The sequence below is a fragment of the Rhododendron vialii genome, chromosome 10a, assembly GCF_030253575.1.
Source record: "Rhododendron vialii isolate Sample 1 chromosome 10a, ASM3025357v1".
Classification (NCBI taxonomy): Eukaryota; Viridiplantae; Streptophyta; class Magnoliopsida; order Ericales; family Ericaceae; genus Rhododendron; species Rhododendron vialii.
The window spans coordinates 1798341-1817208 of record NC_080566.1 but is presented as its reverse complement, the minus strand read 5'-3'; the positions used below and the strand labels follow the sequence as shown (position 1 = coordinate 1817208).

At 38.8% G+C, this 18868-nt stretch overlaps 1 protein-coding gene, 1 long non-coding RNA gene and 1 pseudogene across 3 annotated transcripts; 1 reads left to right on the top strand and 2 right to left on the bottom strand.

The window, feature by feature from the left end:
• Positions 1-1595: 1595 nt before the first annotated feature.
• Positions 1596-3494, bottom strand: LOC131304663 (chloroplast stem-loop binding protein of 41 kDa a, chloroplastic-like; annotated as a pseudogene).
• A 2447-nt stretch (positions 3495-5941) lies between these two features.
• On the top strand, positions 5942-15816 carry LOC131304803 (uncharacterized). Its single transcript, XR_009192478.1, has 2 exons — positions 5942-6264; positions 15337-15816. It is a non-coding gene; the product is annotated as an uncharacterized LOC131304803 (long non-coding RNA).
• On the bottom strand, positions 6991-15586 carry LOC131304802 (uncharacterized). 2 transcript variants are annotated; one of them, XM_058332196.1, is made up of 9 exons: positions 15450-15586; positions 13747-14457; positions 13109-13411; positions 12952-13006; positions 11330-12918; positions 8264-11230; positions 7960-8151; positions 7785-7871; positions 6991-7707 (listed from the first exon to the last, which is right to left on the bottom strand). In XM_058332196.1, the coding sequence occupies exons 1-9, from the start codon at positions 15489-15491 to the stop codon at positions 7258-7260; spliced, it is 6396 nt and encodes a 2131-aa protein (XP_058188179.1). In that variant the 5' UTR covers positions 15492-15586; the 3' UTR covers positions 6991-7257. The 2 variants fall into 2 exon arrangements, with proteins under 2 accessions (XP_058188179.1, XP_058188178.1); XM_058332195.1 differs by having other exon boundaries at positions 11330-13006.
• Positions 15817-18868: the final 3052 nt, after the last annotated feature.

Here is an 18868-nt window from a genome sequence, read left to right as displayed (position 1 = left end):
AGGTTAAACCTGCGAAGTGTGTTTAACACAGTAATGCCACCTTAGTTATCAAATATGAACTCAGATAAGATTTCTTTCACAGATCGAAATCGTTCATACTCTACAAATAAGTAAGAAAAATAACCCTGTAAAAATTCACTCAAATCGGATATGAATAGAAATCTCATCGAGACGTAAACTGAAGTTTTTGGGCTTATTATAATGGTCTTGGATACATTGAATCAACCAAGACACATTCATGCCGCATTAGTTATCAAATATGAACTTATTATCAGGTTTATTTCACAGATCTAAACAGTTCATACTGTAGAAACCATCAAGGACGCTAATCTTAGTGAAATCCACTCTATTTGGAGATGAATCATTATCTCATCGAGAAGTTAAATGAAGTTTTTGCGTTTATAACAATGGACTTGGATACATTGAATCCATTCCAAAGCAAAACTCGCGTTTTGCAGGGAACGTCAATTAAGGGTTAACCTCACTAGCACCCCTAGATTTCACTAAAATCATATTGCATGCCCCTTTATTCTTTAAATTCACACTGCACGTCCTTATTTTTTTTTGCGATTGTGTAAAATTTTGACCCACATCTTCCATAAAACAATTTTTCAAAATACAAGCTTTACCCTCATTTTCTCTTCTTTTTTTATTTTATTATTATCACCGGACACATTTTGTATTGCTATAGATATTTCCAAACATAACAAAAATTAACTCCAAAGTCAAAATCCATCTCTCACTATCCAGAGATATGTATACATGATGATATCGATATTTTATTAGACTTCACACCCGTTTAAATCAAACCAAGAATTAGACATCAAAACTCTATCAATCAAAGTGACTGTAAAATTAAGCCAAATAAAAATCGAATTAAATAGGCTGATTAAAAAATAATAAGTCTAAAACTACAAACACTTGCACGCACAAATGCACAAATGCACAAACTCACTCACATTGAGTGTAGGGTTCACACACATAGTGTGTACAGTGCGTGTAGGCTTCACATCCACTGTGAGTGAGTTCGTTTATTTGTGTATGTAAATATTTGTGATAGAAGCACAATTGGTTATAAAATTCAATTACATATGTGGATGAAACCCAAATTTTGTTGAATCATACCATAACCAATATCATTCTTGATGTTCCAAATTGGACTAAAATTAGGCTAATCACATCCTAACCAGATAAATTCAGTTGTGTTCAAATAGGTGGTGATTTTGCTATTTGGAGAAGCTGGATCCATGATTGATCCATTTGTCTTTTTATTTGTATTTTTTTGAATTTTTTTCAATCTCGGTTCATATTTTCATATTTTTTGCTCACCGATATAAATACTTTAAAGAAAAACTTAAAAATTTGCTAAAAAAACAAGAAATAACCACCGTTTAAAAAAAAAAAAACTATATTGATTAGTTCTAAGGGGTTGTGATGTGTGCACTCCCCACTCATCTTTAAGAATGCATATAACCGGTCGCATTTTGTCTTTAAGAATTTAGGCTAACCAATCATATTTTGATTAAGTCATTACCTCTTTTCAAACAACAAATCATCACTTATCTTAAATCTCCCTCCATCTACAGTTGTCCATTTTGCTGTCATCCTCAATCTGATAAATAAAATACAAATAAATATAATTGAAAAATAACTTAAACCTCTCCTTCACCCTTATCGTATCAACTATTTTAGAGAACTCCTTCACACTTATATTTGGTTGAACCATTATCAAGCCGCATAAAAGACTGCAAATACATAATGTTGAATAAGAAATGCAATGAATCATAATACAATACCCTTGCATTTAGAGAACACCTATTGAGATAACACTTGTAAACTAGTAATATACAAAACACCCGTGCACGTTATGGTCAAGCAGTTGGACAGAATTATGCCCAACTGCTGTGGAGGAGTTATGATCATACAGCCGCTGGAACTTCGAGTGAATGTAAAATCTTATCATCTAATCTCGAATTCCATGGGCTTCTCTTATCTCTCCCGATCTTCTCATGCCGCTCCTTCAAATCTTCAGGAAGGTTTATGATTGCTTACAACACCAGAATGTCCTTTGCCACTCTTGGCTCTGCATGGAAGAGCTGCAAAAGTATGTCAATGAATGAGTTATCTCATGGTTGTAAGAATCAAAGATCAAGAAATGACAAATTAAGAGGATTCTGAGATTCTGTTTGGATCTCAAGGAAAGAAAAGTGCTTTTCTTTCTTCTCTTGTGTTGTCTTGGCTACTCTTGCTTAAATTTTAGTTCCTTCATTTTCTCGTGAAAATCAAACAAGGAAAAGTTATTTTCCCTCACCTTCTCTTTTTTTCATTTTCTTTGGCAAACCAAACATAGTTACATAGAGAAAAACCAACCTTCCCTTCTTTCTCTTTATTACTTTCCACAAGTACTGAACACAGTCTAAAAGGCTAAGAGTTGTCAGTTGGGGAGAAAAAAATCAAGACATCATAATCATATGAAAAAAATCCACCTTGTTCTAGCATTGAAACCTCGCGAAACTAGACAATTTGAATTTCTGATCATTTGCATGGAGCTGTGGCTCATTCTACTTAGTTTCGCCTAAGGAACTCATCCACAATTTGTAGATGCAATCAGAAGAAGATATGATCATACCATATTGCGGAAAGGAAAAGCTTTCTTGACATCGACACCAACAACTTTGGGATCATAATGCACAATCTCAACAGGGAGGCCTGCAACTTTAGCACATAGTTTGGCCATTCCATCGAGTGTCACAGTACGATCACCCACACAGTTGAAGATATACCTATATTTGGGTTGTGAAGGATTTTAAATCCTACCAATAAAATAGTCATTCCAAATACATCTTTAGAAAGCACTCTAACTCAATGTTTTATCCAATGTAAGCTATCAAGCATAAATTTGAGCTTTGTAATCAAATAACCATCAAAAAAAACCCAAAAGTTAAGACCATTTCCAGCAATAAATGAAACCAAATTCATTGCTGCCAAAAACATATTTATAGCCACACATGTTAAAAGTTCAAATGAATCAGATCGTTGAGCAAAAAACAGGATTATAACAAATCTTTTTAAATCATCTAGGGCAATTTGAACAATATTTATTACGAGTCAACTCCTAAGCGTGAAAGCACACTAAGAACAGTTCAAGATCTTGCACTTCCAATCAAAGAACCACTCCTTGCAATTTTTGTTATTGCCAGACCCAATCATGTATTGTGGACAGAATGATGCCAAACTGCTGAAAATCTCGGAAACGTACTTCTCTAATCCAACATGACCAGCATCAGCTTTAACAACGTCCTGCCATGAGGAAAACCTAGATAAGTTGAGCAAATATTCATTTGTCTTGTGATAACGGATATAAACAGGTTACAAACCCCTTCAACATGAGGAGGCTTCTCAATTGGCTTATAAATTCCGACATTGCTTATAAACGAAAACTGCTTTAGACCATTACTCTTGGCCCAATCTGCTACCGGTCTATGCAAGAACATTGTATTAACACATCACTGGGATAAGAAAAAGAAAATAGGTTTCTTTTTTCTTTTTCTTTTTTTGATCCAAATCACATTTTATAAAAAGCCAAAAAATGGCAAAATACAACGAATCCATCCGAATACAGAGAAAGGGCAAAACAAGCCATCACAGAAGAAAAGCTATGAAAATAGGTGACAGAGGGGCACCGGCAAAACTGCGTAAACTAGAGGACAGGCCTTAGCACGTCTCACCGCCTCAAAGGGTCGGGTCACGAGGGGCCCTCAGCGTTTCCCCTAGCCGCCCCGGCCTGAGGCACGCACCCAGCCAGAGACAAACTAAACCGAACCGATGGAAATAGGAATAACAGCAAACAAGGAAATAAACACAACCACCATGGAGAACTACCACTGATGCACGCTAGCCAAGCCCTGGCCGAGGAAAAACCACCTGTCGCTAAAGATGGAGGCACCGATTGGATCTTGAACTAGAGCAATGGAGAGGCCACTCCAGCAAGCCCCCGCTGACACGCGAGGCTTTGAGCTCGGAAGGATAAAGAAGAAATCCGTTCCTGGGCTAGCAACTTCGATCGATCCGGCCCACGGCGCCGATGGCTGCGAAACTACCTTGCTCCGATACTCCCCAAAGCTGAGAATGGAAACCCAGGCTCCAAGGCCAAACCCTGGCCTTTATCCACCACGCCGGAGTGAGAGTCAGCGGCTTATTCACCCACCACCACTCCCACCGGATCTGGGGGAAACCCATACCGGGCACAAATCCTGACGGGAAACCCGCCGGAGGCGCACCGGACAAAGCCGGAAAATGGAACAGAAGGAGAGGACGTATGCTAGAGTTGGTTCCCCAATTAATCATACTGTTTGCTTTGCAAATAAGAATGAATTACAATGCTTTTCTGGGATTCAAAACTTGTGACCTCCTTGTTCAATCCTCCCAATCTTTTTCTTTTCTTCTTTTTGCGGTGCTTAATTAAGTGGATATGCACATAGGCTACCACAGCTATCTGTGGGGAGTACGTATCAGCACCACATAGTCATCTGCAGGTGATCTCACCGCGCCTATATCACGGTCGAAGGTAAGGTTCCCTGTGTGCTACAAGCACTAAATAGTAGGTTTAGCCCCACCAAGCGGCTACGGAGACTGGAACCCAAACATTACACGACGTACTCAAATACTAACCCATTGAACCTGGCAGTGTGAAGTTCGAATTGATTTTCACTTTTTTTACGGCTCCTAATTTTTCTCATTATCCATATCAAGAAATCAGCTTTATGAAGTGAGTTTGGTCATTTATGGTGGAATAATGTCATACACGTATGAAGTTCATGCTGTCCTCCCTCCACCATCCTATGCCAACTCTTATGCTAAAGTCGTGTTTGGCTCATAGATCCGTGAAGGCATTTGTGGAGGAAAAGAAAAATGTTAGTGGAAAGATGCAAGCTAATGAAGTGAATATACAAACACAGCCTTGCAACAGGAGTGACTACCGCCACCGAATTACAACGGGCAAAACCAGAAGCCATAGAATTCAATATGCAAACTCAAGTTTTCTCTATCAAAAATCAACAAACCTCACAACATCCAAGTCCTTTGTATTGTTATCCAATACTGCATCAAATACTGCTCTTGACAAAACCTTCCCAATATCGTCGCGTTCCCTTTCCTTCTTAGACACAAAAAATACCAGCAAAAATGCGAAATATTAGCTGTCTATACACGCAAATGTACGCATATGTTGTGTTGTTGTATATATTGGAAAAGTTGGAAACTTTATAGAGAATCTGTATTGAATGGGGGTTTCTTCATCTTGTCTGAAGACTCTTCACCAATATTTTGTTTATTTTCAATATCCGAGAAGAGAAAGCCCTAGATGGAATGGACAGAAAGGGTTTTGTGGGTACTGGGGAGTGAAGATGGGTCGGGCTCTGAAGTGAGTGTGGGAGCAGGAGGAGAGAGAGAGAGAGAGAGAGAGAGAGAGGAGGAGGAGGAGGGTCCAGAGGGATGATGGGTGGAGGTGGGAGAAGTGAAGAGGAGAGAGGATGAGGAACCTCCATGGATGTTGAAAATGCAAAATCCTTCTGATTTGAAGCTCGACGAAGGGAGAAGTTTAAATATGCCAAAGCGTAGGCGCGTTTCTAAAGCGCGAGTAAGACTTCTCAGGTTAGACCTGCGAAGTATGTTTAACACTGTAATGCCAAATTAGTTATCAAATATGAACTCAGATCAGACTTCTTTCACAGATCGTAATCATTCATACTGCACAAATCAATAACAAGAATATCCTTGGAAAAATTCACTTGAATCGGATACGAATAGATATTTCATCGAGAAGCAAACTGAACTTTTTGGATTTATAATAATGGTCTTGGCTACATAGAATCAAACAAAACACAGTCATGCTACATTAATTATCAAATATGAACTTATACCAGATTTATTTCACAGATCTAAAGAGTTCATACCGTAGAAATCATCAAGAACACTAAACCTAGAGAAATTAATTTTAATTGGAGACGAACCAATATCTCATCCAGACGTAAAATGAAGTTTTTGCATTTTTAATAATGGGCTTGGCTACATTGAATCAATTCCAAAGCACACTCGCGTTTATAAACAGGGAACGTAAGAGTGAAACGACGTAGCGCCCCTCCACGTAAATAGAGATCGTGTTCTGGCTTCCCACCGCCGTCCATTTTGGTCGCCGGCCGCCGTCCCTCAACCGCCTGGTTCTCTCTCTCTCTCTCTCCAAGATTCTGTCTCCGACAACAACAGGTAGATCTCTCTCCTTTCCCAGTAATAAAAGAATGATTAGATTATATTTCAATTGATATCTGAGGAACTTTTACACTGGCTTGTTTCTGAATTTTCATTTTATTTCCTCATTTGTTTTGTTTCTCAGCTATCAGTATCCTTGTATTATCTGGTATCGTTTTGTTTTGTAAAAGAGGTTAAACATAATGAATATTTTTGATAACCGGATGTCCGGGCCAGCTTTGGCGCACCTCGACTAATTCCGGGGCCTTGAAAGTAATGACCGGACATAACCCCCAGTAGCCCCAACCATAATGAATATTGGATCATATGATTGGAGAAAACCTTAAGCAAAATGAGAATGCCATGAGATTGAGAGTGAATGAGACAGGGGACAAGGATTTTGTTGTGAGGAGGGCCCTTAGTCCCAATCGCACCTAGGTGGGGCAATGGTGACGAGCTGTGTCTTCCTCAGTGGTAAACTTGCAAGAACGCCCTGTGTTGACGATCCTAATCGGGATAGGTAGCCAGCCACGGTTGAACATTACATAATGGAATGGATGGGGAACTAGTTGGCCACGTTTATTGGGAGAAGCTATGTTGCCCATTCCCAACCCTTTACTACTTAGCAAAATAAAAAAGGAAGATCTCGTGCCTTTCTATAAACCATTTTCTTGTTGTAATCGTTAACTCACTGTTCACAAGTAATTATTCTTAATTACTTCAAGTTGGACAAAGACACAACCACACTCTAGAATTGGTATCTTAGCACAAATGATATTACAAACAAGTCCTTCCTGCACACAATGTTGAATATGAAAATAGATGGTAACTGTTTAAAAGTAATCAATCTGAACTAGTCAAATTGGACAAATACACAACCACACTCTAAAATTGGTGATCTTAGCACAGATGAAAAAGTAACAAACCAGCCCTTCATGGTAGAATTGTACTATGTTAAACCAACTGGAAAAGGTTCAACTGCTGGAGTGGAGTCCAGCTCTTACTCTTCCTCTAACTTGGTGGTGATGAGGTCCTTTTTTTTCTGGTACCTAGTGATGAGGTCTTTGGATGAGAAGATTTACCAGTTATGACTTTCTTCACCTTTGCAATTGAATGCTTCACTTTTGACCCAACACCCGAAAGTATACCTTGAGATTTCTTTTGTGAACTTTTGTCGGTATCCATCAGTACGGACCTTTCTGCTGTTTTTTGACATCCTTCACCCAGTTTTTTCTCTTCACCATATTCTACTCCTTTCTCTAGCTCTTTTGCGTCTTTAGTGACCTCATAAGCTGTTATGGTCTTTTCATGTGATACCTCTGTATCCTTGCCATCAGACAAGACATTCAGCTTCTCGTTCAGATGTTGACTTGCCTCATCACCATTTGGAGTTGTTGCAAAGTGAATTTTGGGTTCAACAAGATTACTATCATTCCCATTTGTTGACAGCTCTACTGTTACCTGCAGAGTGCAGAAAATGTGAAATATAGTCTTTGGAGCCCCATAGAGTGAATTTTTATTGTTGCTGGAGAAGTTACCTTATCCATTGTGTGATTTTCAATTTGAATGCTCTTTCCTCCTTCTACTATGCTTGCTGTCGCTGCTGCAGTTTGCTTGTCAAACAACTGTATAACAAGCAAAGCATTGAAATTATACAGAGAGAGGAGATAGGTAGGATTACATATAACATATGTATTTCTCTTATATTCTAACCTCTTCAAGTTGTATTTCATCACTTTGTTTATCAAATGTTGCATGTTTCTCTCCTTGATAAGGTTCTGCTGTTATTTCGTCTTCTCTTTTGGGTGAATCTAATAGTCCATTTTCTTGGTTGATCTTTGTGACTGTTTCTTCATGAGGAGACACTGGGTGTGAGATTCTCGTCGCTTCCTTTTCCTCAGTGATCTGTTGAAGTTCTCCTTGGTTAATGGCCTTGAATAAGATTAAACATGGTATACAAATAGATGAAAAACAAAACAAAAAAATTACTCAGACTCTACTCTTATTTCTGTCAAACCTTTTCCACTGAAGTATCGGTCTTTATGGCTTCACCTTCTTCAGTTGAAAGCTCTTTGATTGTTGGATGAGGGGGTGGTAAATCTATAGCATTCTCATCTTTTGAAGTATCCTCCAAACTACAATATGCAGGTGTTTTCTCATGTTCTGATGCAAAATCAACATATTCTTCTGAATCATTTTCTAGAGATCTTCTTTCTTGCTCTGGTGCTTGATTTTGAGAATCCTTTTGTGCCGTCTGATCGAAATTTGAAACATCAACCTCCCTCGGTTCTTCATTTTGTAAGGATGGTTTTTCTGTTGCTCCTGCTTCAATGGAGTCAGCCGCCTTCTCATTCAGTTGAGTTTCATCTTCCTTTGTACTCTCTTTAGCAGCGCCATGGAGTTCGGACTCAGATACCGCATCAGGAATTTTTGCTTCTTCAACGTGAAATTCATTTCTTTCTGATTTTTCTACAGTTGCACTTTCTTTGTCTATAACCTCATTTTCAGTTGTTGAAACATCAAGCTCCCTTGGTTCTTGTAAGGATGTTTTTTCTGTTGCTTCTGCTTCAAAGGAATCAGCCGCCTTCTCATTCAGTTGAGTTTCATCTTCCTTTGTACTCTCTTTAGCAGCACCATGAAGTTCGGACTCAGATACCACATCAGAAAATTTTGCTTCTTCAACTTCAAATTCGTTTCCTTCTGATTTTTCTGCAGTTGCATTTTCATTGTCTAGAACCTCATTTTCAATTGTTGGAAACTTAGACAACATGGCAGTTGCTTCTTCAAGCTTGATGTTGTCAACCTCTGCTTCAGCATTCGTTGTATTCTCACCTTCTATCTTCTCAATTGTGGTACAATTTTCAACAACTTGATGTGTATCAGTAATTTCTGCAGTTGGGCTTTTCTGACTCTCATGAATCTCCTCAAAACCCAGATCCTCGGGCTCAGATACTGCTTTCAAAGTTTTGTATTCATCAACTTGCACTGTATCTGACTTCACAATTGCATTATTTGCACTTTCGCATGTGGTGCTTGAAGGCTGAGACACCACACTAGGGGTCTCTTCAAGCTCTAAGTTGTCAACCTCTGTTTCATCTTTCTTTGTGCATCCATCTTCAGTCTTTTCGACTGTGGTCACAGTTTCACCATATTCTTTGTTGGAAAGCGCAACAGAGGATGAGACCTGAAGTTGCTTTTCTGTTTCCTTAGCCTTGATAGTCAGACCAAGGGCAATCTCGTCATTGCCATCTGCTTCAACCCCTTGATTTATGGGTTCAGATAATGTTTCGCTAGCATCTACAGTTTGTTCTCCTACTCCATTTGTGTTGGCATCTGTATCATCTCTCCTTTTGCATCCATCTTCTGTCCATGTGACTGTGGTTTGGGTTTCATCCGCCCCTTCATTGGAAACCATGGCAGAGGATGACACCTGAAGTTGCTCTTCTGTTTTCTCAGCTTGGAGTGTCAGACCAGGGGCAATATCGTCATTGCTTGCTGCTTCAACACGTTGATTTATCAGTTCATATAACGCTTCCAAAGCATTTCCCATTTGCTCTTCTATTTCATTCATTTCTACAAGGTGCTCTTCTATTGTCTTGTCTTGGGGAGTCGGACTAGGAATACTCTCATCCTTGCTAGTTGCTTCAACCCCTTGATTTAAGGGTTCAGATAATGAGTCGCTGGCGTCTACAGTTTGTTCTTCTACTCCATTTGTGTCAGCATCTGTATCATCTCTCCTTTTGCATCCATCTTCTGTCAACGCGATTGTGGTTTGGGTTTCATCATCCTCTTCATTTAAAGCCATGGCATTGGATGACACCTGAAGTTGCTCTTCTGTTTTCTCAGCTTGGAGTGTTGGACGACTCGGACCAAGGGCAATCTCATCATTGCTTGCTGCTTCAACTCCTTGATTTATCAGTTTATATAACGCTTCCAAAGCATCTCCCGTTTGCTCTTCAATTTCATTCGTATCTACAAGGAGCTCTTCTATTGTCTCACGTTGGAGAGCCAGACAAGGAATATTCTCATCTTTGCTAGTTGCTTCAACACCTTGATTTATTGGTTTAGATACTGCTTTGGAAGCGTCATCAGTTTCTTCTTCAATTTCATTTGTATCAACTTCTTCATCATCTTTCTCTGTGCATTCATCTTCTGTCTTTTCAATAATGGGTGTAGTTTTGCCATCCTCGTCTTTTGGAAGCAAGTCAGAGGATGACACTTGAAGCTGCTCTTCTATTTTCTCGGCTTGGAGTGTCTGAACTGCGGTGGTCTCGTCCTTGCTCTCTGATTTAACACCTTGAGTTATTGGTTCACATAATGCTTCAGAAGCATCTCTGATTTGTTCTTCAATATCATTGGTATCAGTCTCTCCGACAGTTAGGCTTCTATCTGTCTCATAAATTTCTTCTGCACCCTGGACTTTAGACTCAGATTCTGCATCAGCAATTTTGTTTGCTTCAACAGTAATATCAATTGCGTCTGACTTCTCTCCATGTATACTTAAATTGTCTGCTTCCTCATGTTCATGTGTTGGAAGACAAGACACCACACTCGAGGTATCTTCGCAATTCACACTGTCAACTTCAGCATCCTGTTGGCTAGACACATCTGCTTTCATCATCTCTGGAATCTCGGTGTCAGAAATTGTACCAAAGGCTTTTGCAGGCTCATCATTTAGGTTAACTTCCTCCAAGATTGGTACCTCCGTTACTGATGCCTGTGTAGTGTCAGTCTTGTTATCAAAATCTTCTGTTTCTTCTTTCTTCTTTTTGTTAATCTTTTCGTCGGTCGCTAAAAATTCTGAGCTTGAGAGGTTAACAGGCTTCTCAACGACCTGAATTTCTTCATCCGGTGCTTTTCTCTGTGGAGTTGCTTCCCTTTCCTGATTCAGATCTTCTGCAACCTCTGAGTTGTTCATCTCTGGGGGATTATCAGAAGCTGTTACTTGGAGTCCCTGAGTGGCTGTTCGTTCCAGGTCTGTCACCTATTTAGCAAATAACAAATTTAGTGCACAAGAGGAAGAAAATAAATCACTTGTTGGAAAGGTATAACATGATTGGATTTGGTTTAATGTGAAGCAAACCTTATTTTCTCTCTCCTGATTTGCATTTTCAGTCGAAGGAAACTCGGATGACACGACAGTGGTTTCTTCAAGCTTGATGTTGTCAACGTCTGCTTCAACTTTCTTTGTGCTTCCATCTTCAACCTTCTCAATCTTGGTACCATTTTCAGCACCTTGGTGTGAGATTTGTTCATTTGCTTTGATTTCTTCTTCTATTTTGCCTGTATCAGTAATTTCTGCTGTTGACCTTGTGTCACTCTCATGAATCTCTTCAAAACCCGTACCTTTGGGCTCAGATACTGCTTCCAAAGTTTCGGTTTCTTCAAATTTTACCATATCTGCATCTGACTTGTCTACAATTGCATTGTTTGCACTCTCACATGTCTGTGACACCACGCCAGGGGTTGCACCATCAATAGTAACGGGGGAATCAACCTTTGTATCGTCTTTCTTTGTACATCCGTCTATGGTCTTTTCGATTGTGGTTGTGGTTCCACCATCCTCTTCACTTCTAAGCACGACAGAGGAAGTGACCTGAGATTGTTCTTCTGTTTTCTCAGCTTCAATAGTTGGACTAGGGGCATTCTCGTCCTTGGCAGTTGCTTCAACAAATTGATCTATTGGTTCAGACAATCCTTCAGAAGCGTCTTCAATTTCGTTTGTATCATCCTCTGCATCTTCGTTCCTTTTGCATACATCTTCGGTCTGTTCAATTGTTGCAGTTGTTTCGGCATTCTCATTGTTGGAAGGCAAGGCATACGACAACACCTGGGGTTGCTCTTCTATTTTCTCGGCTTGGAGAGTCAGACCAGTGGCAATTTCATCCTTGCTATCTGCTTCAACACCTTGATCTATGGGTTCAGATAATGCTTCAGAAGGGCCTTCAATTTTTTCTTCAATTTCATTTGTTTCAGCCTCTGTATCTTCTTTCTTTATGCATCCATCTTCAGTCTTTTTAATTGTGGTTTTGGTCTCACTATCCTCTTCATCGCAAAGCGTGGCTATCTTCTCAGCTTGAAGTTTCTGTTCAGGGGCAATCTCGCCCTCGCCATCTGATTTAACAACTTGGTTTAGCTGTTCAGATAATTCTTCAGGAGCATCTCTGATTTGTTCAATTTTGCTTGTATCAATCTCTCCCACAGTTATGCTTGTGACTATCTCACTCTCATCATTTTCTTCGGCACCCTGCACTTCAGACTCAGATACTGCATCAGGCACTTTTTCAACTTCAAAATCAATTGCATCTGACTTCTCTTCACATATACCTACAATTTCTGCTTTCTCATGTTCATGTGTTAGAAGGTCAGACACAATGATAGAGTTTTCTTCAAGCTTCATACTGTCAACTTTTGCATCCTGTTGCCTAGTATCAGCTGTTTTAAACATCTCTGGACCCTTTGCTTCCGAACTAGTATCAAGGGTCTTTACAAGCTCATCATTTAGGTCAGTCTTGTCATTACAATCATCTGTTTCTTCTATCGTCTCCGTGATAATCTTGTCTTCTGACGCTAAAGATTCTAAGCTTGAGAGATCAACAGGCTTCTCAATGACCTTTTCTTCTTCCAGTGCTTTTCTCGGTGGAGGTGCTTCTAATTCCTGATTGAGGTCCTCTGCAACCTTTGATTTGTCCATCACTGAGGGACTTTCTGGAGCTGTTACTTGGAGCCCTTGAGTGGGTGTTAGATGCAGGTCCATCACCTATTTAGCAAATAACATTGCAAATAAGTGCAATAGAAGAAGAAATAAAGCCCTTGTTGGAAGAGTATGCAATTGTTGGCTTTAGCTTAATGTGAAGCTGACCTTATGTATTGTCTCATGATTCTTGTCCCTTGCAGCTATCAGATGAAGTTCTTTAGTGCAACTTTCTTCCTCCATAGTCTGTTCTTTGTTAATTACACTTTCATCGCCTCTCTCAATCTCCCTGAGCAGCTGTTTGGCAGATGCTTGTTCTTCAATGGGATCGGTAGTCCGATTTTCATCATTGTTGGTTTCCTCCTCAATGTTGGTCCAATCAGTCTCAGGGCATGATCTTTTACTTTTATCTTCCACTGTGGATTCAGGGGCAGATATGGGATTTTCATCATCCTCTACTGATTTGTTATCCTGTTACACAGTATGGTGATTCTTTTATAAAGGGACAGTGTGGTCTAAAGTCTAAACCAGAAAAAAGACATACATTCATTCCATGATCGTAGAACAATGGAAACTGTACGTAAATGCTTTCCTAGGTAGCTTATGGGCACACAATTTTCCTTACAATTATTGACCTTTATAATGATAGCAAATAACATCTTCAATATTGAATTTCTTTCAAATTCTATCCCTACCAAGGAAAGCAAGTACGATCCTACATAATATAAGTACTTCAAAACTCATTGATGTCACAAATAGATTGGCAATGAAAAAGGAATCATGTCACCGCACACAGTGGTTCTTACTGTTTCAGTGGCAGTGCTGATACTTTGGCCTTCAGTAGCACTTCCATGAGTATCACCTTCTGCCTCAAATTCAGCTGATGCTTTCTCTGTTTCGGCACTTTCCTTTGAGATTCCTTCAAAGTTGTTAGTGGACTCCTCTAGTTCCATGATAGCCGCCTCAGAGGCCTTGTTAACAGTCATTTCATAGTTGGATTTGTCCTTCTCTATTACTATTTCTGATGAATTTTCATCCGTGGATGACTCTGATTTCCCAATCTTGCTGCAGTTCTCTAATTCGGTGGTACTTGACATATCATTTTCGTTGTTCATCAGAGGAGGTGTACTCATTTCTTGCTCCAGAGAATCATTATTTGCACTTTCCTTTTCAATACCTGCAGACCCCATGCTTTTTGACCTTACCGAATCATCCTCCATTTCTGTTGTTCTCTCTGCTGTTGTCTTTGCAACAAATGGAGTTCCTTCCTTGGCATACGATCCGTTATCTTGCGCCTGAGCCTCACTTGTTTTCTCACAAACAGCAGTGTCACTTTCTGGTTGATCTTCTGTTATGGAAACTTTGCAATGAGTTCCATTCTTCTCTTCAGGCTCTTTCTTAGCTAATGCTTCTTGTTCTCCATTTTTACTTTCTGTTGGGATCACCATGTCATTTTCACTGACAATTATACCTGAAAGTTCATCACACTTCAACTCTTTGCCTTCCATTTCTTCTTTCTGCAGACATTTGAAAATAGAACAATTAGTGAGATGTAAAGGGCCAGAATGGGATGAATTTTGTTTCCAGAGGAAAGGGAAGTATTGGAGTTATATTTAGCTTTAGACGTATCTTAGAATTTTGACCGGGCGGAAGTTCATAAATGTCAGAAGTATAGTAGGGGATACTTTCAATATGTGACAAAGCATAATATAGGCTGAAACTTCTTGAGTAAAAACCTTCATATATGTCTGCTAACTTAGCACAATCCTTTGCTTTTTTCTTCTCATTTTTCTTCGTATATCTCAATTAGGTGGAGGAAGGGTGATATGTAATTCTGTGTATGTCTCCTCTACATGTTCTTATAGTGAGTTTGGAATCTGGATGTATCTACATGCACGAGAATTTAGTTGTGAAATTGTCATGCAAACACCATCTCCAATACACTCATGTCAATAATTTTGCTGATTGTGCTGTACAAGGTATCTCCTGGTGGTTGTTCTGAGAGTAAAAGAGACTGAAAACCTTTATTTGATTAGTTTGGTCTTGGAAATTCGAGACTGGTTACGAGTTTCTAAGAATCTAGAAGGTACTGTATGTAAACGTTTACGGTGATGCTGGGACTGACCCTATTACCCACCAGCAAATGCGACATGTAAAAATAAACACCTGAAAGTGCTCTAGTTAGACGTGAGATCAGAAAAGCCCACATGTTTTATCTGTCCCATCCGATAACGGAATTTTTTTTCAAAGTATGAATAAAGGTGAATTCTACATTGAATGAAATCTTAACGTAGTATAAGGTAGAATTTCGTATTCAAACTTCTTGATGCTGCAAACCTATGTGATTGATTATTGATATCTCTGTCTAAGACATCAGCTCATTCTTATACATGCAGATTTGGGATTCCTCTCTCCAAAAGCAAACTTTGAGTCTTCTGAGTCTACCATATATGTCAAATTTCAGAAAAAAAAACTCAGGATGGCTTTTTGAAGTGGAATTGTAGCTTACCGGTCGAGATATGGGATGTGGAATATCAGCTTCTGTGGCCATCTTCTCATGCGGAGTACTGATTATAATCAGCTGCTAGTGTTCTGAATCTTTTGATGAACCTTTCTGCTGAAATCCCATAGAGAGGTTATTACAAGTTGATTCTGAATTCCTTGTAGCTTTGAGTGTGAGAGAAATAGAAACTTATTCATGCATGTCTTGAATCTTGACAACTATGTAGCAAAAGTAGGCACAACCGACAAAATACTGCTTGGGTATGCTCTATTATTTTGGTGGGTTGGCAAGATCTGTATTGGCTCTACTGAATTGGCATTCACATGCTTTAGTGAAATTGCATAACTAATAACAGTTCATACCTTTCCACTAACCAGGATAAACAGCTAGACTGCCAGTAATGTTTACTAGCTTGTCAGAAGGCTTCATGAGCTGTGTTAAGTCATAATAGTTCCTTTTTCTGGTTTCAAACTATATATGACCATATAGCTTAAGAGTTTTTCTTGGTTTAGGGATTAATTTCTCTCAGGGGCAGTTTTGTCAATAGGGAACCCTTATCTGATGTCATCTTCATGGTATCATTTTCCTTCCAACCCATCTATCCTCACCAGAAAAAGCCTAACCAGTATCCTATAAATAACCTCAAAGCCAAGAATCTTTTCCAGTATATTATATGCCTACATCTTTAGTTTATGGTTTTGTTGTCAAATTTTTCTATTTTTTTTCTTCAACTTGTAGTTACATTAATGTAAACAAGTTCTCTTAAGAGGTGGGCCATCATTTGGTAAATTCTAGAGCTTGGAATTGTTGGTAGCGCTGATCCGACCAAGCTGAGTGGATTGTTCAAGCATGGTTTGAATACTTAATGAGCTTACAAATTTGTACAAGCATCTGCATATCACCAAGCTTTGTTCGTTTATCAGCCCAAATTGCAGTTGCTAAAAGTGAATTCTTGAGCAACTCCCTCAGACTTTGAACAGTACCTGAATAGTCAGGCTATAAGATTTGCCTGTACAAATCAATAATACCTAGCTGATTCTTAGGCTATTTTAAATGTTTTTAATTTTGATTATCTTTAAGCTTGGATTGCCCACTGTGCCCTTTGAATTACCGTTAGACATCAATTCAAGGTAGGTCTAATAGTCCAAAAGCAGTGCATTATGAGGAGGAACAAACTGGAACTACTATTGGTTTAATTGGTTGATTTCGTGAAGAATCTGAAACCAAAGGGTTTGTAACCTAACGGTTATCTCTTGGTCCTCCCACATTCCACAAGGGAGACCAGGGTTCGAGCCTCGTCAGAGGCGTTTGGGTTCAGGACTATGGACGACTTCTAGACCCCCTCTGAACTAACTAACTAATTCCCCCGTTAATCCCACCAATGTATACAATATTCGGGAAAAAACTATGATGATGACAATATGACAGTTGGTGAATATGGAGGCTAATAATACGTAGTATATATTTATAACTAACAGGTTACGAGGGAATTATCTGTATAACCAAATAAAGTGAATTTGGTCAGAGTTGGCTAACTGGAAATAGAAAGTCCAACTGTTTTGGTGCACCAGAAAACCATTTCTCATGTGGTATAGTATTAATTTAAAGGAAATGTTAGCTTAGCGATATGCTTCATTATTATAATAGTTTATGGAGTTAAAAAAATGAGTGGCATTTTAAATTGAAGTCTTACCAAGTGGGGTGGCTCCAGATACTTTTTGTTTTCATTTTAGAGTATTTTATTTGCTGCAATAATGATCTGTTCTTAGGGAAACTGGAAAAATAGAGGAAAAACTATACGGGTCATGAAATGGTAATCGGCTTCGTCCCATAATTGGTGACGCGCTGCCACCTGTTTTTTTTTTAAACTTCTCAACAATGCTAGAACCACACACTTACTTACCAACCACGGATCTTCTTTGTGAATCTGTGTGTGTAAATGTGTGCGTGAGTTGTCGTGTGATTGAAGTGATTTCGCAAGAGAAAAGAAACGATATTAGCTGACCGTATTTGTTCTACGAATAAAAAAAATAAAAGTCATTTTTTCATTTTCCTACTCGGCAATTAATACTTTCTTTTTTTGTCGAGACTCGAGAGTAGAAAAGAAACTTAGCGAGAAATGACAATCTTCTTTTTTTCCTGCGAAAGAGAAATGATACAGTTTAAAAATATTTCGTATGATATAGTAATAACAGAACAAAGGTGAATACCCACTTAATCTTCTTCTTGATTTGGTCAGGGGTTCAAACTTCAAACCTCACCCAACTCCCCTTTCCCCAAAATTAAAATTTTCCCAGAAAATGTTTTCTGTACGAAACAAACAGAGCGTTAATACCCACTTGTTCTTCTCATTTTCTTGATAATCAAAATACGAGCATTAGCATCAGCATCAGCATCACCACTTATTCTTCTCATTTTCTTTATAATCAAAATACGAGCATTAGCATCGGCATTGCATAGAGAAATACAAGGCAGTCATAACCCACTGGACCACCCAATTAAATCTAGAGATTTAATCTATTAGTAGTACAACTATATAAGATATAAGTCGAAATCAATACATCTGTATTAGCTGAAAAGGCAGCAAAACACCACACACACACACACAAAAAAAAAGGATCAATCTAACTTTGAATCAAACCGACCAAACCAAATGGTTGTGTCACCCTCCGCCGTCCATATGTGAAAAATATAATTGTATTTGTACTGCAAATTGCTTTTTCTTTTTGGTTCTTTTTCATTATAATACATAGATTCATAGAATAGCACTATAATTCGTGAGGGGGATTAATTGAAGCCAAAACGACAATGTTGGTGTCTCCTTTTTCTATAAAAAAATGGAGTAGTTCAATTTGCTTTTGAGAAAGTGACTGCCGCACAGAGAAAGCCACTCCGGGGTCCAATCTTGTTCGAGCCAATTTAGTGTTTAGTGTTTTTGCAAAACAATTACACGCCACCGGATCCAGGTCTCTGTAGTGTCCAAAGGCACTACGCCTCTGTAGTGCCCAGTCTTTGCCATCTGTGTGGCAATCAATGATCCAAATTATTTTACATGTGAGATAAGTATATCTTACATGTAAGATAAATATTTGAAATTTGAATCGGTGAAAACACTTTTGAACGGCTAAAAATAGAAAGACCAAAACAAAGCAGAAGAATAAATAATGAAAACTATACAATGCTCAAATATAAACGAGGCGAAGGATTGGGCACTACAGGGGTGTTAGTGCCTTTGGACACTACAGGGATCCCAGTTCCCACACGACCTAAGAACTCAAAAAAGTACTTTTTTGCCCTTGAAAAATAAATCAATACTTTCTATTCGAGTTTCATCATAGAACACTTGCATTACACCCTCCCCTCCACAATTTATAAATGCATTGTGTAAAATTATGAAAAGGCAAAATTTAAAGCGTACTTAAAAA

What these genes read in the sequence shown, in the direction of transcription:
- LOC131304802 (XM_058332195.1), bottom strand. Translation starts at nt 15,491, where the DNA reads ATGGCCACAGAAGCTGATATTCCACATCCCATATCTCGACCG. An exon ending in CACATCCCATATCTCGACCG is followed by an intron (nt 14,458 to 15,449) that starts GTAAGCTACAAT and finishes AAATGTCTGCAG; the next exon opens with AAAGAAGAAATGGAAGGCAA. An exon ending in TCAGCACTGCCACTGAAACA is followed by an intron (nt 13,412 to 13,746) that starts GTAAGAACCACT and finishes ACTGTGTAACAG; the next exon opens with GATAACAAATCAGTAGAGGA.